At 39.4% G+C, this 27,940-nt stretch overlaps 1 protein-coding gene across 6 annotated transcripts in view; it reads right to left on the reverse strand.

Moving 5' to 3' along the window:
* Nucleotides 1-27,940, reverse strand: part of CYRIB (CYFIP related Rac1 interactor B) — a 75,935-nt gene that overhangs the window by 13,041 nt on the left and 34,954 nt on the right. The window contains exons 3-5 of one of the 6 annotated variants that reach the window (XM_039548817.1): nucleotides 27,402-27,503; nucleotides 17,448-17,484; nucleotides 3,839-3,921 (exon numbers count right to left, since the gene is read on the reverse strand). In XM_039548817.1, coding sequence (XP_039404751.1) covers nucleotides 3,839-3,911 — 73 coding nt within the window. In that variant the 5' untranslated portion in view covers nucleotides 3,912-3,921; nucleotides 17,448-17,484; nucleotides 27,402-27,503. Of the gene's footprint in view, nucleotides 1-3,838; nucleotides 3,922-4,912; nucleotides 4,999-12,253; nucleotides 12,278-17,447; nucleotides 17,485-27,401; nucleotides 27,504-27,940 lie in introns of those variants that run through there. The other 5 variants (XM_039548815.1, XM_039548819.1, XM_039548816.1 and 2 more) reach the window with 5 other exon arrangements.

The following is a 27,940-nucleotide window of genomic DNA, read 5'->3' on the forward strand; positions in this document are numbered from 1 at the left end:
ATGTAATCAGCCAACTACTGTATTTCATTTCCCTAAAATGTTCCAGGAAACTTAAACCAATGGTTGATACTTAATTTGTTGGGGTGGTTTTTGTTTTTTTGGGTTTCTTTTTGGTTTTTTTTTTGTTTGTTTGTTTTTTGGTTTTTTTTTGTTTTGATTATTACCAACTTCTAAGTATCAATCTGTTTTAAAACCAAGTAGGTACTGAGTTATTTCTTTTGGTTGGTATCACATTTTCAGTCAACCTAGTCCTCTCCAATAAAAGAAATCCGTAAACCTGATTTGTCCCAACTCCTTTCCTCTGCCATCTCTAAAACAGAGATCAAATTTAAAAAGCAAATTTAAATTATTTTAATTTAAAATAAATTTAAATTATCCCTTCACAAAATATTTAAGATGTTATTAGGGGTTAAAAGGCATGATATAAAAAATCTTTAGGGCCTAATGCTGGCTGACCCAGAGCAAAATTAGTTTATTTGCTTCCCAGTGCTGGTCAGGGCACTGTATTCCGTAAGCCCATCACAGGGAAGAACAAAGGAGAGGTCCCTCTTCCTAAGCACTGTTATCATCTTGAATAGATGGAGGCAGCATTCCCATATTATGGGAATAGCATCCCTCAGTATGTACCTGAGGACTCAAGCTACAGGACCTTCACTTGAGAATCACTAACTGTGGAACTCCTTTTTCCCAACCGGGGCGTGCACAGAGCAGGAAAGGGAGTTGTACTTCTGGAGTTACTCTTGGCAGCTAAAACAACAGCAGCCAGCAGTGCCAGGCATCCAAACAGGAGGCTGAAAGAGGTATAGAATTTCCATGTCCATTTAAGTTCCTGCTACAATGTTACAACACAGCCGTGCCTTTATCAGCAATGCTTTCCACAGAAAGAACAAACCCGGTAAGAGCAGCACAGCTCACCGAGATGTTCTAATGCTTGATATTGTGGCCACAGGAGTTGACCCCTGGTTATTCAGGGCAACTTTACTATTTTTAATCCAATAGGAAGAAAAGGGAAGATGGAGGTTCTGCAAGTAAATGGGGAGTTCAACTGTAAATTAATTTTAAATTTAATCAGAATGTTACTGCACCAGATGCAATATACATTTAGACTGCAGGATGCTCACACGGTAATAGAGACAGAAGAGGAGACTTGAAACAATATACAAACGCTGTTATGTGAACTAAATGCTACAAAAGTGAGACAACATATTGCATGTGGGGAACACACACATTTAGTGACTATTAAAATAATATTTGGCTAGCCTACAGAACTAGTAGGGAGAGAAATTTGGGGTTAAAAGTTTACACTGCACAGCAAACTATTTAAACTGAGATTTTTCCCAGGGAAGAACACATCAAGTCATCTGAAACTGTCTGGGACAAAACTCACAAACAAGGGGGGAAAAAATGCCAGACTACTGGAGATGAAATAATTTATTCATCTCTGTTGGCATTACTATGGAGAATGCTGTCTCTGTGGCTCCTCTGAACCATGGCCAAGTTCTCTGGAGATAATGCAGGATACTGTCAGCACTAGCTTGAGATCGCCATCTCAAAGTACACTACATTTTAGCTACTATTCAAATCAGTACATTTGGAAAGGATTTGCAACTGTGACAGTAATGACACCAACGTAAAAGTTGAGCTGGAAGTTTCCCACATTTTAGGTGTCCGTTTTATGTAAACAACATTGACCTGTGCACTTTGCTCATGTTCTAAAGGCACTGCACAGACTTTAGAACAATACTCAAGACAGCTATTTGTTTCAAATAGGTAAGGTTAATGACCAAAGAAAGCATAAGCTTAACCAATGTGGAGGCAAGCAAAAGCCAACATTTCATCGTATTTTTTGCATGGATTCTGATAGTCAGTCACACAAATCACTGGACTCTAGCACCAAGATAAACATCTGGGGGAAAAATAACGGTTAGAAGTCTAAAACTTTTCTAAATTTGAAGTTTCTAGCACTAGAAAGCTTTATGAACATTAGTTTTTAGCTCTTTATGGTACTATGCAAGAAACACTGGAGCCTGCTCAGTCCAAAGACATACATGGCTTTAAGAACAAAAGACTTCAAACTGCCTATTATTGGGCCAGGCGTAACAGAGAATCGGCAAATTTGTTTTTAATACAGAGCTTACTTGTCCTTCCACACAAAACCACAACATTAAGTATCACAAGATTAAGTGCCAAGTCTTGAAGAAAGATCTTGGCTGTGTCAAAGCCAAGATCCTGTCAAGGCAAGCTATCTGAAACAGAGGAGAAAGAAGCATGGATACACAGTATAGCAGCAGAGACAAACGCAGAACAGGGTCCAAAATGAACAAAGAACAGTCTAACAATTCGGCCATAATATAAGTCACTTAATTTGACTGCATATGTAAGCATTTCATGTCAGCAACCTGCTTACTCTCATGCCAAATCCTGTTCATGCTCAAAACATGCATTTTAAAACAAAACTGATAGCTAAAGAATCTGTATTTAAAAAGAAAAAAACCCAGTAATTTTATTGCAATTTATTTTAGAACTATGCCTCTTCTATCCAGCTAACTTGAATTTCATTTACTCCAATTAAATTTTCAATATTTGCAGATTAGGCTGGAGCTTCACAACTCCAGTGGTCTCCCACAAGAGTTCTCCCACTTCACTAAATTTTCCTACTCTGACAATATGCGAGAGTTGGTCTTACACAAATTTTACTTTCTGATTTTTGAACACAGCCCTTGATAATCTTCCCTTTATGAATAACTTGTATGACTAGCATCTTTTAATACCAATATATTCAGAAGAGACAAGTGATAAAAATCAACACTACAGGGTAAGGGTTTGGAGAAGTTTTAACTTTAAATGTCATTGAAGCAAAACCGTATTTCATCAAGCATTTTCTTTTGTATTATAACTAATATAAACAACTGCTACTGTTTCATCAAACTGAAAAACAATTCAAGGGAAAAAAAGATATAATGCACCTCAAATTATCCATATCATAATACTTCATCAATATTTTTATTATGCTATTCCATTGTATTTTTATTACATGGTCAAAATGTACTTGAACATTAATTTCCTTATTTTATGCTTGCTGATGTACAGCTGGGTAAAGAAACAGCACATCTCAAAAGAAAGTAATAAAACATGCATAGCAGAAGCCAGCAACACTTACCTGCCATTCTTAGGCTATACTGTACCATGCAACAAAAACTAAAAGACACTGACATATGTGAACCTTCTAGAATACCTGGCATTGATCAGACAAGCTACGTGTCTCTTCTTTTCAAAATCAATTTCATCTCTATACACATTGAGACCCCCTTTTAAGAAGGCATGAGGTTAAATTTCTGTGCCAGATCCAGTAAGGTTCACATATAGACCTTTAACGTGATGATGCTGGAGCTATGAATAGCTGTTGTGAGCCAATCTGGGCATGCAGCATCATTAAGTAACACTGGAAATTACAAGAATCAGGTTTCATTTTCAGTTTTTCCTTTAAGAAGCATGTATCCCCTTGGAATTTCACTAAGCCTTGAAATAATTACAACTATTTTTAACATTTTGATTAAAAGTAGCCAGAATCTTGGTTTAAAAAATAAGAACCATATCAAGGTTTCAAGAGTCAAATGTAATTTGAAAGCCCTTTGTGGAGTAAAGGCTTTACATTTAAGGACCTGAGGATATTTTAGAACAGGTTATTGCTTTCTACCGAAGTTTGCTGAACAATTATTCATAGCTCAGGCATGCAAAGCAGTTAGAAAGATGGCAAAATGAAAACATACACTTAGTACATGACAAATGCAGTCTACTGCAGGCAAAGAGTAATAAATATATAAAATCATCTTCTCACTTTCAAAATCAAGGAAAAAATTTGGCCCCTGCTCAAGGTCTGTGCATGTCAAAACTTTTAGAAGGTTCCCCATGTTAAGGTACCTGCCAAGACAAGAATGAGAGAAAGAAAATTTTCTTTTTATAAGAAAGAACAGCCCAAATGTAGTTGATTGAAGCAGTGGGAAAAGAAGACCAGAGAGTTCCATCAGGTACGAACCCATCCTTCAGGCTGGGTGAAGGGAGATCCCCACCTCAAGGATGCACAGCTGGTGACTCCAGCCATGCAGCTTTCCTGTAAGAGTGACCATGTCACCAACATCCTCACAGCTGCCCCCTTGGGGAAGGGACAGAATCCAACCGAAGGCTTTGCCAGGAACTGTTCAGTCCCAGTACATCCTAGCACCAGTGTCCTGAGCAGGAGTACTGCCTTGAGAGCCAAGTACCAGATTTGAAAGCATTAGCCATGCTAGATTTTAACCTGATGGGACAACAGAAGGAAAGAGCTTTAATTTTGTCAGCCCTTATAATTGTGTCAGAAGGCCATAATAGAAAACCACATCAAGATATACCATTTCAGTGTGCAGAAAATGCTAACAGAGATATGCCACAGATCTTTTACACAAGGTACCTAAAACATCTGTGAAACTCAGATAGTTTCACTTTGGACTTTTGGATGTAAAAAAACACATCAACTGCACGATGAATGACCAAAGCAGGATCAGGAATGATTTCGCACTCACTCTTGTGTATGAGAGGATTATAGGGAACAACTGCTCAGCACAGATTACTATGGCATACCAACAGGAATTCTCATTTCATGATTACTTGATTTGCAGGCAGATGGATGGACATCACTGACCACAGAGACTCAAAATGACTAAGCACATGGAAAGAAAATTTACACAGCAGCGTGATGGTGGCTTGGCAACTACTGGAGGAGGGAGGAAAAAAAAAATAGGAACAGAAAAAACACATGCAACTCCTTCAAATTCCAACTTTACAACTGAGTCCCCTGGCCTTCACTGCAGCAGGTATAAGCAACCCTACTGTTACCATTTGAAATGCACCAGCTGTGAAGGGCTGAGAGACTTACTTTCAAAATCCAAGAAAAAATGTGCTGCATTGTGGTCTATGTCCCTGGTTAGCACCTTAATGAGATTACCCATGCCAGCAAACCTAAAAATAAAAATGGCAAAATAATTTAGTTCCAATAACCATTTCCTATTTTAAGTACACGCCTGGGTCTCACTGGAGCAGGGCTCCCCTTGAGTTTTGCACTCTGGATTCATCAGTTTCTGGTGGGGAGCAGAACTCATGCACTACACAGTGCATTTCCATGCCCCTTCTTCTTAGGGAGCAGTATTTGTTGAAAAACTGGAAAAGTTATAAGCTTTGACAAAAACAACGATGTGAATTACTGGCTCTTTTTCATCTTTGTTTAATACATATAAAGAACATGTGACCTATGATGACTGAGCAATTGTTTTGCATAACTGCAGCACTTAGTGCCAAACAAACCCATTATTGTTTAGGACAAAAGCAACCTCAAAGGGAACTGGTGTCATCATAACATTTTTTTCACTACCTCTCTGTAATCCAAAACAGATATCGGAAAGCCTCTCAGTAGCAGTCATCTGTGGCCAATGAACAGTTTTCCCATTAAATCACAGAGTTACAAGTAAAGCACAAATTAGACTTTTCCAAAATCAGGAGAAAAAAATCAAGTTTCAACAGTTCTTCTTATGTTTGCTGTCACATCCCAGCTAAAAGAAATGAAAAGTAGAAGAAAAATTAAATAGTTGTTAGATTACTTGAGATCAGATAAATTATCGAAACAGTTTCAAATGTTACCTAAGTTTCAGAAATCAATACCTGCAGTGGGAGTATGAAAACTGCATTTCATAACAAAGCAGCCTTTTCATGAACCTTCCCATGTTTTACAGAGGCTGAAAACATACCTAATAACCATTGCTCTGAAATGCCAAGAGCTCACTAGAGTGCTGCTGCAAGACAAGCAAGACACCACCCAAAGATCTCACCTCAAATTATTTAAGAATAAGCCATCAATAATCTGACATTTGGATTCAAGCACAAGATATAAACAAATCAATTTTCAAATTAATGTAACTATACCAACCAACAAGTATATGCTCTATTTTTTCCTGATTTTTACTTTTACTCAAGACTCATATTTACCTGGAGGGAGGTAGCACGACACTAAGAATCATTACTTTATTAGGCATCAAGGAAACTGAAGCAATGTGAACTCAAAACAAATTGTCTGGCGAAACAAATTTTCAGAACCTGTGTTGACGGATTTCTTGATCAAACTAAGAACAGCATAGGATTTCTTTTTCAGGATCTGCAAGATTCAGCAATCAAACAAAGCTTGAGAAGGAAGGGGCAATTAATCCCAAGTTGCTGAAAATAACCCAAGTCTTTGCTCCAACAGCTTCTACAGAACGACCAAATGACTGTTAAGAATCTAGATTTTTAGCACCGTGACTCTGAGTGTAACCCAGCTGACCACAGTGGATTCTGCACACAGCACTTCATCAGGAGGTGTATGCTGTCTTTTTCACATGTTCAACCTTCTCCTTTTAAACTCAAGAAAACGCAAGACCTGCTTCCTAATAATTTGAACTTATTTCCTGGAAATTCAGATCAGATTTCTTAGCCTGTGAGAAGCACCTATGAATTCAAGGAATTTTAAAATTAGGGTGTCCAGCTGAGAGACTCTTCTTAACAGCTAATCCATTAAAACATGGTTCTTCGAAGAGACAGCTTTCCCAGCATCTTCTATCCCACAGCTTAGCAAACTATTTTAAAGCTAAATGTACACCAATGCTGTGTAAACACATAACAGCAGAAAGCAGAGAAATTACTTTTCCATATCTCTCAAGCATGTTCTGTAACACAGGACCGAATAAGCCACTTTGTATTTCAGAGTTTTCCAGAGAGAGGCATCCTTAAACAAGTATTTTCAACAGGGCCAATTAAAAAAACAGAAGCTGCATAATGGTGATCCATCTACAGATTCAGAAATCAAAGCTCAATCTCAGAACAGCATATTACATATTTCAATTCCAACACTAACAAACAAGCAGCAAACATGTGGCAGTGAATAGTGCTCATGGCCTAAAGAGATCTCCTATACCTGCAATTACTGCTGTGCTTCAGCTGCACCATCCCCTCCTCCACCAAAATATTTTCCATATCTCAAAAAAAAAGCCTCTGTGTAGGTTTTGCCTTTGTTTTGATACTAACCAGTCTCCTAAGAGTTTATAGGCTCATGCATGTGGCTTAAATATTGGATAGTATTATTTGTGAAGGTCAGAGTAGGGGCATGCATATAGGGTTGAAATATTTTGAAGCTAAGAGAAGAGCACATAGGCACTGCAGAACAGCTTGTTTCACTGAGCACCTACACCTCCTAAAACAAGTAGGGAGTTGGGGACTTGGTTTTGCAATACAAATACCTTCATCCCTCAGGAAGGTTTGCCAGGAAGAATATATGGTTTCTTTTCCAGGAGTTAAGTTTAACAAATAGAAAAGCACAATAAAAGTTTTGGCACTACAATGGAACAGTCGGTGTGATATTCAAGCAGAAGATGCAACTGACCTAAAGGTAACAGCTCAGTGAAGAGCCTCCCTGAGCAAAGGAGAGAAACTGATGATAATGGATTAGTTCAACTGTGACAGCAGCAAGATGACAAGATGAGCTATAGGAATGTATATCAATTTACATGACCACAAAGCTGCTTGAACACTTGTTCATAACAAAGTTCCTAACAAACCTCTCCCCTCGTGCATTCATTGTACTGAAAACATCTTGATAAACACAAGACGTGCAATCACATTTGCTTTCTTAGCAGCAAAACTTCACTGTATATTCAGTTTCTATGAAGTGCATGGAAATCTAGCTGAAAGTGGACAAATCCAGTATTTTTGAAACTTGAATCAAGATGCACTGTAACATTTACTCAAGGATCTCAAGCATTCTTTAAAACTGGAAGACCTGCTGTACTTTAAGAACTGTGAAAACAAAAATTTCTCAAAACTGTAATCCAAGAAGACTTTAGGCTACGAAGAACTTGAAAACTCCATTTAGACAGATATTGAGAAGATGTAATTTCTTTAGCATTTTTTGGGAGGACACTTTCAGCTTAGCATTCAAGGTAATGAATGCAAGAGCCAAAAGGTCAGAATCTACTCTTCTGACAAAGAAAAGCACTCCCTTCTTGAGCTCTGAAATGACCTTTTAGAAACAAGACCATGGTGCCACCTGTGGAACTTCCCAGATTTGTGGAAGCAGCTGCAGGTCAGTATGTCACAGCTGAGGTTAGACAGACCTACACTTCTGTACATTTTCCTTCAGAAGGTATAGCTGAGCAGCAGGCAGAGCTGACCTGTTGTACTCAGAGGGAACACTACAGAGAGGAAAATGAAATCTGACCCTTCTGAGAAGCTGCTGTGTCAGCAGAATACCTGGACCAATCTCGAGTAAAGCAACCTAGCTCACAGCTGCATCAGGCTCTGACAGATAAGAAAAAGATTTACTAGAGATTCTTGTTTTGTTCAAGTGGCTCATCATTTGCAATTTTTCTGGGCCCAAAACACACGAAAGAAGGACCACTACTGGCTGTAATACTAAAGATGATGACAATTTGCCCATAGTGTGAGAAGCAGACTACAAACCCAGCCATTGCATCTACCTTCAGTGACCTCTTCTGCTATTTGATCACCAAAAAGCATCACCAGCATGATGATTTTGGCAGTTCTATGAAGACTTACCTTGGTAATTAACCACATAGTGGCATGCCCAGCCAGTATTAATTTACCAAGCACTCTTCCAATTTCCTTGCAAGTCCACAACTCCATCTGAAGTAAGTAAAATTACTGGTTTAAAAAGACAGATGTCATCCCAGTTAAGTAGCCCTGACACTGAGCTACCATTGCCTAGCCAAGAACATCTCCCAGCGCTAACTGCACCCTTCTTGAGCAAGTTGCCACATCAATCAGCCCCAATTCAAGAACGAGTTAAGCCTGTATGAAGACCAAAGCCATCAGCAAGCACTACTGTTGATTTTAATGTCCTGCAGCTGGGCTTTGTCTTGGAGCTAAATACCTGATTCAGAGCACTGATTGGAGGTGACCCCTGTGGGTGCTAACCCACCTTTTCACCCACAACTCTTCCAGCACAACTGGAACAAAATGCACACTGAAGCTGTAATCCTCATCAAGAAGAATTCTGCATATTGCAATCTCTAACATCAAAATAGTCAGTGCCCAGCCTGAAGTACACTTTAGGTCACCACCTATTTGTTTTTCCACAGCTTCAGAGCATCAACCTCTGTCCAATTTTATTTGGTATTCTCATTCAGAATTCAGTACACTTCGAAAGCTGAAAACCAGTTTCTAGCTCATGGGTATTACTGATTTTAAAATTTTATAGTGCAGTGTCCAGAGGCAACTCTTTAGGTAAACTAACAGCCTAGGACTCAGTAAAAGCACACATTTAAACCACTGAAGTTTTCTCGTGCTACAAGTCCAACATCACAAGATTAGAGCAGAACAAAACCACTAATTTTCTGTCCAAAAACTGGCTGTCCCTGTGAGGCTGCTCAGAATCCCTGCTGGCATGCTCTGCACTCCAGCACAGTACTCGAGCCACGTGGAGCAGGTTATGGGAAATCAGAGCGCAAGCCAGGAACAAGGCTTAAACTTGACCTACTTGCAGAGGAAGACATACGGAATGCCACATTGGATTAGGATGATTTGGCCCATTACAGCCTTATGGGGTTGCATGATGTTGCGTGTGGAGCCATGATCAGACAAGCGGAAAGCAAAGGCATATTTTCAAAACAAGTCTTGCACGCATGCCCTTCCTGTGGAAAACATCCCCGACACATTTCAGTGCCCCCCACCCCCCCCAGGCTAAGCCCAGGGGAATTTTAATAAAAATACTCAATGCAAGTAAATTCATCTGAGAACCAAAGACATTTACCCTCTCACACCTGAAAGAAAAAACTGTGCATTAACAAGGATGTTGCTTGCAACTGGTGAGCAGCTGGAGAACTTACTCTCATTACAGGTAAAATACTACAAAGGTGTTCATAAATGATATTTTCTATTAGTTTTTGTTCTGTTGGGAGAATAGCATGTTTTCAAACTAGTTTAAAAAACCAGTTAAATAAATAATTTAAAAATATCTGGTTTTGATGCCTGAAGAAAATCTGCTTCAAGAAAACATCAGCTCATCTTTTGGAAATGTATATGCTATTCCCAATACTAAAATCCACAGTATGAAAACTGTGCTCCCTGAAAATCTCATATATGTAGCTAAGCACAACACTGTATGGAAAGCACATCTAATGGAACAACAAACATTTTGTTTCTGGGATTTGAGTTTTAAATTTTCATTTGGTCATGTAAGTGTGGCATAAACCTCCAATTCAGAGATATTTCTGGCAAAATAATAAGCAAAAAAAAACATTGATAGCATTAAAAGCCTAGCATTATAGTGGAATACTACTGTGTTATAACACTCACCGTGTTACTACATAAACAAAACACTGAATGTTTCCCTATACTGTTTTTCTAGAAGGATAATCCTATCAGCCTGTCAATTGTTTCAAGGCTTACTGAACAGTATCTAGCCATGAACAGGGAGAAGAAAAAAAAAAAAAAAAGAAAAAAGAAAGAGGCAGCAAATAGGTGTCTGCCCACATCAGCTGAATTCAAGGCAGGCCTTAGCAACACATGGCATCACAGCCTGGCAGCCTATGGGATCCCGTGTCGCTTTCTCTGCCAATGAAACAGCAAAGCTTCACAACCAGTGAGAACGTTTCTGCTCTCCACCTTAAATGCTAGAGACTGCTGCAGAGATGGAAACAAGCTGGTAAAATGCACTGCAGGAATCACTCTTTTCTGACTTGTAACATTCTCCCTGGATACAAACATGTTTTTCCTAGACTAATGCACATTTACTTCTCTTCTGAATAGTGCCGGAGCAGCAGAGATGCCTTCTGACACATTCCAATTCCTACTATTGATGTTAGTGGTGTTGCAAGTAATAAAGATCTGCCATTATACAAAATCCCAAAGTAATAGTATACGTACCAGAAAATAAATAATTAGAGTCAATATTAAAAAAAAAAATAGTAGCTATCACTCATTAGCACCTTCAGATTTAGGAAGGGGAAGCTTGGTGCCATTAGCTTGAAACAAGTTATATTTTGGATAAGCTGGTTTCATTTACAGGATCCATCATAGTTCTAACATCACTAATATTAAAAGTAACAGTTCAAATTGTGTCACCTGTGTAAATGTTCTGAATCAAACACATGAATGAAGTGCCAGAGCCACCCCCAGTTCTGCACAAACCCCACAGTTTCATTCACCAATGGACAAGTTGTTTGAGCAAGCATTAAGATTCCAGGAGTTTTTACAGACGCTTTTGGGACACAATTCCCAGTCCAAACCCATGCCCAGACCTGCACACGGCTCTGCACTGCTGACACCCAGTGGCCACGAACCAGGGACTGCAAACCAACCACATGAAGAATAAAAGATATGCAGGCCAACCCACCCCCCACCCCACCTATATCACTGAATTACTGGGGCTTCAATCATTAGCATCTTATCTCAATAGCGGAAAAACAAATTATACAGTCAGATAGGAAACGTTTTTGTATAGGAAGGTAAGTATTCAGGCTACTGAAAAGCTGTTTGAAGCCGCCTCTGATGTTAGTTCATTTGGCAAAACTGACTTTGATACAATAACCTGTTTTAGTTGAAACTGAAGTTTTTTGTTTTGGTTTGGGTTTTTTTTGAGATCACACATCATCAATAAAGTCTCCTTTAGAACAAAACTGAATTCAAAACTTGTCATATCAGGAGGATGGAGGTCTGCCAGGGAAAACAGACTAGTGAATAGACTCACATTCCTCAAAACCAGAATTGTGAAGTACGGTCAGGGCAGTGTTTATTCAGTCCATTTTTCCTCTTAGAGGAAATCAAGGGAAAGGCCCTGAAGAATCCACAGTTTCTTTAGAAGCAGTCTTACAGCCTTGTTAGTTTGGGAACATTTTAGTGGCACAGCTGACACTGAATAACGCATTTGACAGGAGCTACAATAAAATAACTAAGCATGCTCACACAAGTCTGGAATGAACCCAATTTGTCTGGAAGAATTACGCTTGTTTTTAAAACAGAACTTGTATTGAACAGGGTAGAGACTACACTCCAAAAATCTGCTCTGATTTACCCTTCAGCAAGTAACCACACAATTTTTCCAAGAGTGAATCTGGGGCTAAAAAATAATTAATTTTGCTTTCCTCTTTCAAAATAACACAAGCCCAACATGCTTTAACTTAATTCTGCAAAATGCTCTTTTTAATTCCATTACGTTGCAGCCATCGGGAAAACCCACCTTTTCCAGTTCAGGGACATTTCCACTGCAATGCAATTTACACTCTGCTTTCTCCTCCAGCGCTGGAGATGCGCAGAGCCTCTTGCAGCGCTGCGATTCCCCCAACAGAGGCCGCTGCCCCTCCGCTGGATATCCCAGAGACGCGGCAGCTGGGACCAGCGTGCCCGATGGATCCCAGAGCCCCAGAGCTCGGAACCGGCCATGGCCCTCCCGTCAAAGCACTGCCTTCAGTACTGCGGCATTATCCTGGAAACACGGGCTGAGCTCGAAGTCTGCCTTTTTTTCAAAGTAAACTGGGAACATTTTTATCAGGTACATAAAGAAACAAAAAGCCCATTTATTAAGAGCTGTGGCAGATTTACATGGTTTTTAATTCTTTTAGAGAAAAGCTGCTTACTCTACAAAAGATGGCATGCCTTTTCAAACTGTGCTATACTACCACAGTACTAAGACAGTTTCATATTTCAAGGATGTCAGCCTATAATTTAAGAACCCTCAAGCTCTCGTCTCCAAAAAAAACCAAACCCAACAGTAATTTGTATGGTAAGTCCTTCTCCTGCCAACTTTTCACCTCTGTATAAAGAAAAAAAGCAAAACCCCAACCAAAAATAAAAAAAGCCCAAAACCCCCAAAACCAAATCTCTAAGTTTTATCTAAATGCTAAAAAAAGGAAGTACTGTTTCAATTCATTACTTCCTAACTAATCCAGTTGATGTACCATTTTTCAGTTGGTATTTCACATGTGAGACAGCACGCCTCTTCCTGCCTAGTTTGATTTGGAAATGGTTATCTTTCAGAGCAGTTGAATTCCCATCTATCACTGCCACACGTTTCGGTATCAGAGCTGGATGCAGCTGCACTGAGGGATCTTGACAGTGCTGCCATCTAATGCACCAAGACAAGGAGTACAAGCACCCAAACTGCTCTGCAACACTCAGGTAAAATGTTCTCTTTGAGTTTCATTCCAAAAATGTTGCACCCCTTCAGTGCCTTGGCTTGTAATCCTGCACTAACAATTGCATTACAAATTATCTCATCACCAAGCTGACAGATATAAATAGCCATTAACGTATTCCATCTCAAGGGACTTCTACTGGAATGTCACAGTGCTAAACCACAAACCTTGTGTGTATGAACCTGACACTGACTGTCCATCTGAGAATTCAGTTCAGCGACACAGCAGCTCTGAAATATCAAGGAAGAAGGGAAGGCCTATGGCCTCCCAGATCACAGAGCTGGAATGGCAGGTTTCCATATTTCAGGACAGCTTTCTGATTACTCTGTAGATTTCCTTTTTCTCAGACACCAGTCAAACACAATATGTTTGCAGAATACAGAAGGCTAATGAAGCACATCAAGACGATGATGGTATAACAGAGGATGAGTAGCAGGATGATGCTCCTTCCCATTCCATCTGTTTTCAGAAACAGCAACAAACAGACAGGCATTAGGCAGGGCAGAGGGATAAAATTGGTCTCCACATGGTTGTTTATTTATACGAAGTTTCAAGAGACTCACTGCAAGATAAGGATCAAAGATACAGCCATCTTTGTTACATCCAGTTACTTCTTCAGATCCCCTCATAACATATAGCACCAACTACTTCTACTGAACCTGCATAGTTTTTCTTGTTAGAAAGCGTTAAAAAAATTCCACCTAAACAACAACAAAACCCCAACAGCAAACAAACAACCAAAAAAATTAAACCAAACAAAACAACAATAACAACAACAAGAAAACAGCCCCCCCAAAAAATCAACAAAAAAAACAAAACAAAAAAACCCCAAACCACCTGACCACACTGGTCCAGATTCCTCTAGCTGTGCAAATATGATAATTTTTTACCCCATCTTCCATTTCTCCCACCATATCACTAATATTATTTTAACCTTAAAAATCAAACTAAAGGGGCCCAGTAAGGCTAAGATGTAAGACAATTAATTCTCAGCCACCTGTTGGAAATATGGGGAAACATTTGCTATTCTTCAGTGGTATCATACAACCTGCAATCGTTTAAGATCAGTAACAATATACAGAATATCATGCAGAATATCATGCAGAGTGTCTTGGGGTGACAAAGAGTTATGATTTTCTGCATTGGTTCATCTGTGAACTCTACAGGTCCATCCCATCCCATCTCACAAGAAGTCTGCAGCAGCTCTTGGGGAAAACCAGGTACATACGCAGAATGGAAACACATTAAGAATACAGAATGCATTTAATAATAACATCTGGCTGTTAAAAGTACTTGATCTGAAAATACTTACATACTAGAAGAACACAAATATACATGGTAGCTCTGTTGCCGCTCTTCCCTAGGCACCTGCTCACACAACAGTTCAGGTTTTACACGATATTAAGCTTTTTTCAGTTTTTAACCTTATTCAACAGCAACATCTAGTTCAGTTTGTCCCATTCTTTAAAGCTTAACCAAAAATTTCCAGTCTCCAGTTCTTTACGTGATGGTTGGGTAGGGTTTCTGTCAGTCCCTCCCAACCCTGAACACTGGTGATTCCCTGATGATTTATGATGCTGTCAAGCATCTGGCAGCTACTTTGTCTTAGCATAGTTGGAGAAGTTGAAAGAATCAGAAGTCTGACACCCCAGCTTCTGCTGAAGCAGACACCACACCACCTTAACTTGCAAACATTCTCCCTTCAATACCTGAAACACTGTTGGTTCATAGTTTCTTCAAAGAAAACAGAAGTTATTTGCCATGTGCTGTAGCCGCAGCATTCCTCTTCCTGCAGGCAGTACCATTCCCAGCAATGCTCCTTGAGCTTTCCTAGCTTTTCTGGATGACTCTCAGCTTGCTGAGAAGAAGCAGCACTGCTCTAGTAGAGGAATAAGTGAAGGGTGTGAAAGGATGTGCAAAACCAAGTGCTCATATGCAGAGGGAAGAAAGATGGTGATCCTGGAGCCTGGACTTGCCTAGATGGACCCATGGTCTGACTCAGTTAAGTGACTTTTATAATGTATCCTTTGCAAGTACACACGATCCTGTAAATTAAAGATCTGCACTTTTAACTGCAGATTTAACAACACCCCCAATGACTTTGTAAATAAAAGTTATTAAAGGAAAAAGGTACTACTGCTGCTAGCACTGGATGTTTTTCCATCAGTTCATTAAAGATTTGGAAAATACTGCTGTATGCTTGCCCAGTTCCTAGGCTCATTCCTTAATGCAGAGACACAAGCCAGTAAGCAAGAAGGACTGTGCGCCTGAACCAGCAATATCATAAACTCTCCTGAGAATGACAAAAATGTGACAGTTCATCAAAACCTGCAATTCTGCAAAATAAGTATTTTAAAACATGAATTCTGCACTGAAATAAAGACAATTACTTTAGTAACACATTTTTATGCCATATATTCCTAAATCTGAATGAAGGAGTCAAATAGTTTTGGACATAGCACTAGAAAACGTTCTCTATTCTTGTTGACAAAACTGATGACAAATTGTATTGGGTTTGTGTGGCAATGTTGTGGTGGCAGGGGGGCTATGGGGGGGACTTCTGTGGGAAGCGGCCAATGCCAGCCAGCTCCAGGATGGACACACCGCTGGCCAAAGCCGAGCCTGTCACTGGCAGAGCCTCGGGGATAATGTACTTAAGAAGAAAAAAAGGAGTTATGGCAGAGAAGTAGCTGTGGCCAGAGAAAAGTGAGAATATGTAAGACACCAGGAGTATGGTGTAGACAACCCAGGTCAGAGAAGAAGGGGGAGGAGGTGACCCTGACACTGCAGCAGAGATCTCCCTACCACCCATGGTGAGGCAGCTGTGCCCTGCAGCCCACGGAGGTCCACAGGGGAGCAGGGATCCACCTGCAGCCCATGAAAGAGCCCACAACAGGGCAGCCAGATGCCCAAAGGAGGCTGTGACCCTGTGGGAAGCCCACGGTGGAGCAGCCTGTTCCTTCAGGACTGCACCCCATGGAAGGGACCAACACTGGAGCAGTTTGTGAAGAACTGTAGCCCTTGGGAAGGACTCATGTCAGAGAAGTTTCTGGAGGACTGTGCCCTGTGGGAGGGACACCCCACACAGGAGCAGTGAAGGGCTCCTCTCCCTGAGGAGGAAGCAGCAGCAGAAACAACCTGTGATGAACTGACTGTAACCCCCATTCCCCATCTCCCCACACTGAGTGGGAAAGGGTGAGGTAAAGAGCTGGGGATAAAGTTATGTCTAGTAAGGAAGGAGGGGTGGAGGGAAGGAGCTGTGATTCAATTGGTAATAAACTCAACTAATTTTCCTAAGTTGAGTCTGTTTTGCCTGTGACAGTAACTGGTGAATGATCTCTCCCCACCCTTATCTCAATCCGTGAGCCTTTTGTTGTATTTTGCCTCCCTTGTCCAACTGAGAAGGGAGTGGCAGTGGCTTTAGTGGTCACCTGGCATCTAGACTGGGTTAAGCCACCACACAAATCCATTCAGCTCCCCAGAATTCAAAGCCTTTTTGATGATTAATCAAAAACAGAAGAAAAATAAATCCTACCTCACATTTGGTACCATTATCTTCCCAGTGTGACAGAAGATTGATAGCTGTGCTGACAAAGCACAATAAACACAAAATATAACACAGACACTATGCAGTAGCTTAGATGACAAGCAGCAGGCTATAAAACTAAGAGCTAAAACCTTCACATGAGCATGTGCTACCTCTTCAGTCTCACAAAGCTGGTTCAGAGTACTGGTTTTTGGCACAAGGCATCTGGTTCAGCTACACAGTAGCTTTACTAAAGAGAGAGGGAGAAAAACCACCAAAACATTATCTCTTCATTCAAATTGTTCAGGAAGTTGCAGTCTTCTAGGATAAGTTCACACAAGTGGCCAAACCACTTTAACTCTGTGCACAATAAAAATGCCTTCTTTGAAGTAATGGGACTTCATTCACATCACTCTGGTGAAGAGTTTTCAAAAACAGCCTCACTAGGCTGTGTGGTGAGGCCCTGTACAAGCAAAAACCAAACCCTTGTAACCTGGTTTAGCACCTTTAAACAGAGAGACATAAATTCAGTCAGGGATCAGGAATCCCAGTGAACACCACAAATTTCAAGAGTTGTTGATGGAAGAGAGGGAAAACAAGTTCTTGAAGGGAAAATTACTAATATTCAAACGGTCCCACTTTCTCTCCTTTAACATACTACAATTTTGCTTATTTGTCAGCAGTTTTCAAGCAGGTTACATTTCAATTCTTACCTACAGCCAGTGCTGCACTCTGTTCTTGGCCTCCAGTCTGTTTTAAAAGAAAAAAGAGATTATGGAAATTAATTCTTTTGCACCAAAAGTCTTAAACGCGATGCAGTGTGACCTTGGAAAAGCAAGCACACATCTGATCCAGACACACTGTTTTTGTGTATGTACTTCATAAATATAGTCCTGGATCCATACACCACTGGGAATTTTAAAAAATATGTTAAGAAAATATAATGCAGAACTGTGTTTTATCTCTAGGCATACAAGTACATAGGGAATGCCATTATTTGGCAACAAATGTGATTCCAGGGAGAAGGGCTGCCATGTTAAATAATCCATAAGCACATATATCCCAGAATAAATTTAATAACTATAGAGTCAAAGCTGCAATAAAATACCAGTGGCAAACTGTTCTGCTTGCATTTCACTTTGCTTTAACAAGAAAATCACACAAGATTCTAAACCAACCACACAAACGTGCACTTGAAAAAATTCAAGGCTTGCATGTTGACCTTCAGAGAAGGCATTTTCAAGTCACCACTGAAAACCATTTGCTTAACAAACAAAACTAGTGTTCTTGGACAGCTTCAGTGTGCTGTACACATCATTACCACTGTCTTAACATGGTGAGATAATTATGTTAATAGTACAGTTTAAAGGAGAAGATATGGAGTATTACAGTAACTCAAAGCCTCACAGGAAATAATAGTCTAACATTAGCTAAGGAAGGCTCTGAAGATCTACAGCACCACAGGCAAGAAAGCAGAGACCATAGTAAGAATGACTCTTCACAGCCCAGAGAACTGAATATAAGCAAAAAGATGACTATCTGACATGGTTGTAACTGTAGAAATTTAACTCTCTATTCTTTCCAGAGCATGCATCTCCCTCACAGAAGCCTTCCCCTTCACCAGGCTTCTCTAGGTTTGGGTAGCAGCTGCTTTTGCCTTTGGCTGTTGACTTCAGCATCCCCTTACTTTCTCAGAAATAAGCAACAGCCAGTACCTCAGGACAAAAAGATGGTTAACAGCACTGTCTTTGTAGGAGCTGCTGCAATTTTCTAAAACTCACCCCCTCTCACTAGGCATATTTTAAATACGGTTGGTTTTTTCCCCCCTTCTCATGACTTCAGACTGCTCAATTTGTGCTTTGAGACAGCACAACAAAAATAAAACCCTGGAAATCACTGGTCCCCTGCAGATCGGGGCTGAGCACAACTGACTGTGCAAAGAGAAACTGAAACCAAAGTTAGACCCAACACTACTGCAAAAAGCTAATTTCCTGAAAAAGAGTGAAAGAACAGTCAGATAGGACAGAGCTATAAACAAAAACTATAAATTCATTAGAATGAGCAGACTATAGAAATAAATTTGAAAATGAGCGAGAAAATCCCACTATGGCAGCAAGCCTAGTGACTTTAAAAAAAAAAAAAAAAAGGTGCCCTAATGGTACTAGTTCATTACTACAGAAATACCCATATTTCCAACTGATAGAATTATTAGAAAAAGAAGTGAGGACTGCTCAGCTCTTTCCATCTTTATGGACACAATGCTGCACACAAAGACACAAGCACTTACCACCTGCAAGAACAACGTGCTGATCCTCAGGTGGCTTGTCCTGAAGGCTTCAATGAATGAGTAGAAGTTAATAATTAACAAAGCCTTATAGGACTCTTGTGGTAATGAAGGAGGAGAAAAAAAAAGCCATTAGGCAAAAGGGAAGCAGCCAGGAAAGCTGAGAATTATAGGTCAGTTGGACAATCATCGGTAACAGGCAGAGAGATGTTAGCACAGGAATCCATTAACTGGTTTCCTATCTTTTAGAACCTGTGAGCAAGCCTTCAGGCAAAACAGCTCACACTGAGCACAGCCGATGCTGACGCTTGGTTTATACTGGCAGACTGATAGGTATTTGATTTTTTTGCATCACATCACAGGGTATTTTAAGTTTAGAGGTTAGCACTGAGCAATATAATAAAGCATTGCCTAAATGGGTAAGAAATTGACTTAGTGGGGAGGAACATCAGCAAAGATGCATTAAAAATGGCCAGATGTGAAATTAATGGTGTGATGGATTCTTTACAGAATTAATTTTTGCACTTCAGATGCACCTTAATTCAAATGAAAGGAATATCTAAATGAACAAATCTGTCGGGTTCAGAGCGCACTAGTTGGGTTTTCCTGCTGGGATAGAGGATCTGCAAAACCTCTGAGCATCCTTCTGACTTATTCTCAAGGTTTAGATCTGCAGATTAATATAGAAATACCACAAACAGGCATAAGATGAGACATGTATACTATATAAATAAGTAGGTAGTGAAAATTGAATAATACAGATTCAGCATTTTTCAATTCCTTGTGACTCCGAGGTAGTCAAATATTTAATGTTACATTACAGAGAAAAGCAGTTCTGAGCAGGAAAATTAACTTTACTTAATGGGCTACAGCTCATGGAGTCAAACAGCAGAACTATTAATGGATCCCATCCCAGGGATCTCATTTAGACACACAACCCCTTCCCTTGAATTGCAGCCTAACTTCACCATAGCAGAAACAGGGCAAAGCATATGCCAACATCTCAGGCCAACTACAACAGAAATTCAAAGAATTGTCACAACAGCTGGAGAACAAAAATGGAAAACTGTCTAGAGCCATCAGAGAGGGACAGCGAATCATCTAAACTGCAGCATAACAGAAACAAAACCAAGCATCATTCAGTTTGTCAGAGGAAAAGTCTGTAGCTGACACAAGTCAAATGGTACCCAAATGTAAAATATGAAGTAAACCTGGCATCACTGTGAATAACGAAACTGGAGGAAAAAACCCCAATAAAAACTGGGTAACCACTGAATAAGCCCAGTGCTTTGGGCATCCACCTCATGTTGAACTGATGTTGCTTAACTCAGCAATACATGAAAACGGATTTCACATGAGAACAGCTGACCATTAACTTCCCATATGAAACCACTGTCTTCTGCCCAACTCTGGCTGAACTAAGAAGCCTCTACACTCAAGCATAAATTTGTCAGTGACTCTCGGTCATGATTTGCTACAAGAATGGTGATTTTTCAGGCTTTTCAATACTCAGGTTCTTGTTCCTATTAAAAAATGAAAACACTGAGTGGTAAGAAATAATTAACAACAACTTTGCGCCGAGTCTAAATTACTTTGTACTCAATTGGTATCTCAGCTCATCAGGGAACTTCAGAAAGTATTAACTTCACAAAGCTTGCAACACTTACTAGCAGAAGCTTTCACAGGATTCATGCACTCCATGCGAAATACTTGGCACCCCGACTAAAGTCATTTTCAGAACACCATCGGCTGCTGCTTTCACAGAGCAAATGTTTAAATTCCTAGTCTACAGTTCAAGCTTGAACTATTTCTCCCCTTGGTAAGCATCATCAGCTTGAAATCCATGTGAACCAGCTGTGGACTACGGCACAGATGTTCTCAGCCCATTAATCTAAACTGCTCTTGGATACAGAACAGGATCTAGCTCAAAGACTACCTGCCCTGGCAATTTTTAGATGCTCCTGCTCTCTTGGTCCAACTTCAGACTTGAAATTACATTTGAGGAAACAGCTCTAAAAACTTGTTACCCTTAGAAGCACGCACTAAGACATAAAACCCAAAACTCTGCTCAGTCCAAAACAGAACCGCAAGTCAAATACATCCCGCATCTTGTGGGCAATAAAAAGAGAAAACTAAGAAATGTTTAGTAATAAAACTTGATTTTTACTTTAGTAACAATAACAGATGGGTAAGCTATAAAAAATAATTCATTGCGAAGATCATGTTTCAAAGGAAGTTTCAGGGCGTCTGCAGATGAACCCATGGTTCAATGCTAAATGGATGCAAACTCCAAGGCTTAACATCATTGACTGCAGACAGAGATTCTTCTATATCTGCATGGCAATTTTATATGAGACTAAGATTAGCAAAGGCAGTCTATCACTACTGCAAAGTGACCTTAGCTCTTCAAAAAGAGCAAATGTACTTGTTGCTTGCTATAAAACCACTTTTTGGACTTCTGATTGTAAAGCTGCAGCTTTCTTCTCCATTTTCATCTATCCTGTTGAAGCTAAATTGCACCCTAAAAGTCCATGTGTTATATTAAATCTTTCCCTATACTATATAATTTCTCAATGCTGTCACAGTACCTAATATTACTTGCTACACTCAAACTCATGTTTTAAATTTGTAATTTAATGATAGAAATGGACTGTGAATGTATCAGAGGGTTTAGTGTTCCATTATAATTTTTCAAGCTTATTTCATTTTTCCTAATTATTATACTTTCATAGGATACATTATCTTTAAACTGATACTGTTGCATAGCATCTTCACTTTATGTGACCTTAATTTCAAGATTTTTTTTTTAGTACCTTTTGTAGTTAATTTATCACCTTATATTGTTGTGGTGGATTATTGGTTGAACTTGATCTTACAGGTCTGTTCCAAACTAAAAGATTCCTTGAAAGCTTTCAAAAAAGTTTAGATGCTGCATTATAGACCAACAGGAGGGACACAAGGTTTTACACATACATCCCTTTCAACAAGTTTAAAAAAAAAAAAAAGGGGAAAACTAAAAGATACTTGAGAAGCTTGCATGGCAGAAGAGGATATTCACACAAAATTAGTATTCAGCATGAAAATTTATATTTCATCCACTTACACATATGTGTTCCACAACAAACCATTACTTTGGCTTAGTGGAAATCATAAAATAAACTATCATAATATTAATTTTTGCATCTCAAAGTTCTACACAGAAAAAAACCCCTGTAAGTTGAACATCAAGTAAAAGGGATTTTTTAATCAAATCAAAAAGTTAATTTAAATATGGTCAAATAAACTTTTTCACTTCTAAAAACAAGTTAAGAAAAATAAATGTTGGGTAACCAGAAGACAAATAAGGGATTTTAGTAAAAGAGAGATGGGACTTTGTCAGTTGTTTAATTTGGAGTTGGGTTTTTGTTTGTGGTTGGTTGCTTTTTTTGGTGGTGGGGTAGGGGGTAGAGCTGTGGTACTTTAGTCCAAGCTACACAGCTTCTGGTTTTACTGCAAGAAAAAAAAATGTTTAAAAAGCCTGCAAGAATTATTAAAGCTAGTCCTGTGTCTAACAGTCAATTACTCAAACAACTGAACTTTCTATTTTTGGTAGCATATTATCTTGTACTTCTTTTGAACATTCATAAATCCAAATCCTGAAATGATTTAGTACCAGGTACATAACTTGCACAGAATTTTTAAGAACTATCTAGAATTCAGGCATCCACTCCTCAAAAAAGATACTGAAATATTCCTAAGCTAGGAAGATATGGGATATCATCCCTACACCTTTAAGTGATATTGGCATCTGCTCTCCATTGCATGTTTAACTTCTCCATGACTAACTGGCATCACTATTTTTCCACAGTAGATGCTTCCTTTGTTGTTATGCTGTTAACACCCAGTTGTGAAGTGTTCCTGAATACCACCCGAGTGATTCAACAGCTTATTTATCTAAGATATACAGATGATATAATTTATTAGGAATATGGCAGAGTTTAACACAGAATTTTGGCTCAATATCATCATAACAGAAATTAAGTCATGCCCTGTCCCAGGAAGTTTGCAGCAGCGTTCATCCACTTGCACAACACAAACAGTAAGACAAGCCAAGGTCAGCAGGGCTTTGCCATTCACATTCTTAGTGGTGAAGGAGCAGCTCTGAGCAACCCCAAGACCCACAGCCCTATTCCCTAACACTTGAACAGAGGAGTCCTTATTTCTAATAGTCTACATTTCTACTCTCAGGGTAAAATAAACCACTTTTGTCAGGATGGTACTAGGTCATATGAACAGCAAGGAACTTCTACCACAAAAAAACCCCAGCCACAGAAGAGTTACAGTAACCTACCACCTAAAAGGTCTTTTTACTGGTTTTAGTAAGTTCTCACCATCAACTATCCATCAACAGTATCAAAACTTGAGAACTGAAGCCCTAGTTACCCCCGATGATAGGTAAAACTCTAAGATGAACTTAGACCTAAGCTGATTATGCCACAGCTGTGGAAGTATCCCAGACAGCATCTCTGCTGCTCAGAGACAATGGATGTGTTTATTTCAGATGGCAAAGAACACAGTTTAGATTTTTAAAAGCCTGAAAAGCCCTTCCTATGGGCACCAGCAGCAGTAAGTTTTGCCACAGGCTCAGGGCTGAGAAGTTTCTGGGGAATACTACAGCAGTTCACTTTAACTCCTTCCCCCCAGGGTCCCCACTGCTGCCCCACTATGCAAATCTCAGCAGAGGCAGCTCCTTCCAGTTGTAACTCATCCACAAAAGGAGGCAGGACTTTTCAAACCAGTAAAAAGACCTTTTAGGTGGTAGGTTACTGGTGACTCCATGAGAGCCTTGGGACGAGCAGCAATTTCTGTCGAGAAGGATAGAGGATCTCTGCTCCTGCCAGAGGAATTGACAGAGCGCTGAGACTCTTCACAAGTGCCTCCACCTTGTCCAGGATTTCTGTGAGCTCTACCTACACAATGATTTGCAATACTTGTTGCAGCTACAATAAAAAGAAGAAGGGGGCAGGGTATGAAGAAGCTTTTCCAATCAGCTATACAATAACATTGCAGTAATACAGTTTTGAAATTATTCTAGTAAAAACATGGGTGATTAGAATACTAAAAGCAATTGTATCAATCATCAGCTGTCCAGAAAGGAAGAATCTAACCATGTCACTTTAACCTGTGATCTCAAATGTTCATTGGGTAGCGTGTGAGATGGAAAAACGTACAAAAATTACAGAAAACAGGGTAACAAACATGAGAGAGAAAACATGGGAATGTCCAGGTTCAGCTCCTAGGGACCATTGTGTATGTTCAACAGCTTTGTCCAACAGGAGCTATACAACAAGGTCTTAATTGTAATTTAATGGCACTGAGTCTCAACAGCTGCACAATATTTGTGTTCAATAATTTCTCAAATTAATTCCATGATCACCTAAAAGGAGGCAAGCTTCATCAGAGGAAGTTCAGAGGAGACATTAAGGAAAGCTTCTTCACTGAGGGGGTGTCTGGTCTCTGGAACAGGCTCCCTAGGCACCAAGCCCGACAGAGTTCAAGGAGCATCTGGACAATGTTCTTAAGTCATATAATTTAATGGTAGTGAGTCCTGCAAGGAGCAGGGAGCTGAACTTGATGATCTGTGTGAGTCCTTTCCAACTTGAGACATTCCGTGATTCTAAATAATGGAACTGCAGTTATGTAGTCAAACAGTGAGCTGAACACTAACAAGATCTGAATGACTGTATGTTTATAGTTTAAGCGCCTACAGAGTTAAAAACCAACAACCCTCCCTCCAAAAACCTAGAATTATCATTTAACAAGTATTAAAGAGTTCTTCTCTAAGTCAGGAAGTGAAATAAGCAACATCTGACATTAACCTAATAGAACAAACCACATGAATCTCAAAATGAGCATTCAGTCACCTGTCTCAACAAGCATAGCTTTTCAGGCCAAATGTCTTTCTGATGAGAAAAGTTTACATAGTTTGCTGTCCTGTTTAAAAGCGGCTTTTTGAAAAGTCAAAACAACGCTAAAATTAATGCCTTTGATTTGAAGGCTCATTGGACAAACTGAATTAAACAGTTCATGTTGTCCTGAGCAACTATTTACAGGTAAATAAAAATAGCAGCTTTACCTTCATAAACAAATCAGGATGGCTGAAGTCTCAAGCAGAGCACAGTTTACTAAAAAAGTCTTTAAACCAAATTCAAAACTCACTTATTTTTAAACTTACTCTATTAACTGTTGAAGTAGGACTACTACATATATAGTAAGGATATTTTGGAAGAGCTCAACACTTAATTCTGCTTGATTACAGTGAAAAAATCTTGTCACTGATCATCTGCAGATTACTATGATCTTCATTCAAGGTTCAACTTATTTTACACCTACTGTGGGAGAAAAGATACCACATTATGTTTCCTCAGCATAGGCACATTATTTACATTGATGATACGCACTATTAAACTCTAAAAACACAGCATTGCATAAAAGCTTCTAACACCTCAATCTATTCCTGTGCTATTGCAGTGGGGCACATTAAACAAGCCCCAAGACAAAAAACAGCTCAGTTCAGCCTAAAACAAGTCAGCTGTTCTTCTTTGCCTTAGACACCACCATTAATACAAAATAAATGTATGCTGGTAGAATATCAGCATCATGATGAGAATTTCTACCACACCATCTTGAGTGTCAAAATCACAAGTACTCAACCTCCACGTACTAAGAGACATTTTCACAAACCCACTTTCACATGGATGAGAAATCAATTCACGAGGTTCTGCTGAATTTACAGGCAAACCTACAACAATATATTAGAGCAACACATCCAAAGGAGATTGTTTTTAACTTGTGGCACAAATGGGAAGTACAAGTGGTTTCAGTCGTCAAAAAGACAATCTTTCTTCATGTATTTACAGTCTCTAACATCATTGTGGCAGACTATTCTTTTACCCCTAATGTTCCCACATTACTCTGCTGTTGGTATCTGGTGGGCTTTGCACTGAAAGCTTTTAGAAGCATTTGTAATGTCACCACTTTCTATGTTGATTACGTAGGTTTCCTCAAACAAACAAACAAATCCTTCTGAAAGCAGCCACTAAAAGCTGCTCATTTATAAAACCTATTTCCTTGTTTAATAGAGGAAACATTTAGTACTGAGCAAAACAAAACAGTACCTAACTTTGTATTTCTTGCAGCATATTTGACTTTATATAAACTTCCCCACCAGTCAAAACCAAACAGAATTCTCTAAACACGTGAAACAGGGCCTTACTCAATACAGTATCTCTTCTGCATGAGATCCTTCACTTCAAACCTTTTTTAGGCACATAGGTATGGGAACAACAAACCTTCCTCCTCTTTTTATATTTAACACATATTAAGGGATTTGCACGAAAAGACTCACATTGTTACTGAAGAAATTTTCAAGATTCTTCACAAAAGGAAGCAAAACATTTAGATGTGTCAGCCAGACAAATGTTACTTTCATAAGAGCTATACAAGGCACAACAAAGTGTTTTCAAAATTAATAAGAAAATGACAGGCATACATTTGCTTCCACTTTGCAAACATAATACTGAAGGTGTTTTCATATTTATTAAAATTAGCATAAATGCAAAACCTGTTAATCCACCAACAGTGCAATATCGGTACTGCAACAGAGACTTCCCAACATGGTAATCAGTTTGCTCAAAACAACTCCCCGTCATCATTACAGGGGAACAATTCTAAGTTGCATGGAAAGATTTAAAAATCTTCAAGCATGCAGACAAGTTCAAGCTGCATGTAAGAGATAACACTGTAAAATGAGAGTGAATAATTATCAGAGATCATACATGAAAGCAGAAGACAATTATCAAGATCTTTTCTGAACGACTGATACTCTGCAAAAATAATCCCATACAAGTTAAGTTAGCGTAATGAAAGAGAACAGCTAGTACAAGAAAAATAGGGCAAACACTGAAATGTTACATGTCCTTCAGTGTCTGTGGTAATGGACAGTTGAAACATCATAACCAAAAGAAATACCACCTGGATAAAACGGGCATGCATGTCTTCTACAACCATTTGGGCTAGTCTGCACCACATCAAGGACCAGCTGGGTTAAAATTTTTATCTTGGCACCAGTTGTGCAAGCCCCAGACACAGACACACTCTGCCCCAAGGGACACAGCATCCATGTGTCACATTCTCTTTTCAGCACAGTCCCAGAGTTGGGGGCCGGAGCTGAGAACCTCGGTCAGGTCTAAAATGCAGTAGAGCTCAGCAGGCTCTCAGCTCCTGTCTTCCCAAATCAAAGTTAATGCTGGAAACAGTGAAACCAAGTTTGTGCAGCACTACCCCAAGCTAAAAAGGACTTACTGATCCTAAAGGAAATACTGAATTAAGACAAATACTTTACCACAGCTGCAGACAAAGAACTACTTCATAGAACTACCCAGTCTCATTCAGCATGGCCATCCTGTTAAACTTCTCTCTCCGAGAGAGATGGGGAGATGATGGGCTGGAAAAGGAAGCCAAAGTAGGGAAAAAGACAGAAGACTTCAATTCTAGACTAATGAGCTTTTCAGTCTTCTGTACAGGGCAAGCTATACACCCAAATTTAGTGACAGACGCATTACATATATACAATCAGAATAATCTGAAGTATTATCCTGAAAGTTACTATCAGATAATTATAACCTGGTTCAGAACTTACGTTGTCAATACAGTGCTTTGGTACCTCAAATGGTGGCATGAGGTACATGCCAGAGGTTTTTTCTCCTGTACATTGAAGGTCATACACTTTCAAACCCAGTATTTAGGAATGAGTCTCATATGTATTTTAGCTTCAGGAACTGCAATTTTACAGGCAACAAAACTACTGAAATCATCACACAGAAATAACTGTACTATGCAAGTCATCTTTATATTTAAAAAAAAAAAAAAAAACAAAACTAA

This window comes from Corvus cornix, chromosome 2, assembly GCF_000738735.6.
Source record: "Corvus cornix cornix isolate S_Up_H32 chromosome 2, ASM73873v5, whole genome shotgun sequence".
NCBI lineage: Eukaryota > Metazoa > Chordata > Aves > Passeriformes > Corvidae > Corvus > Corvus cornix.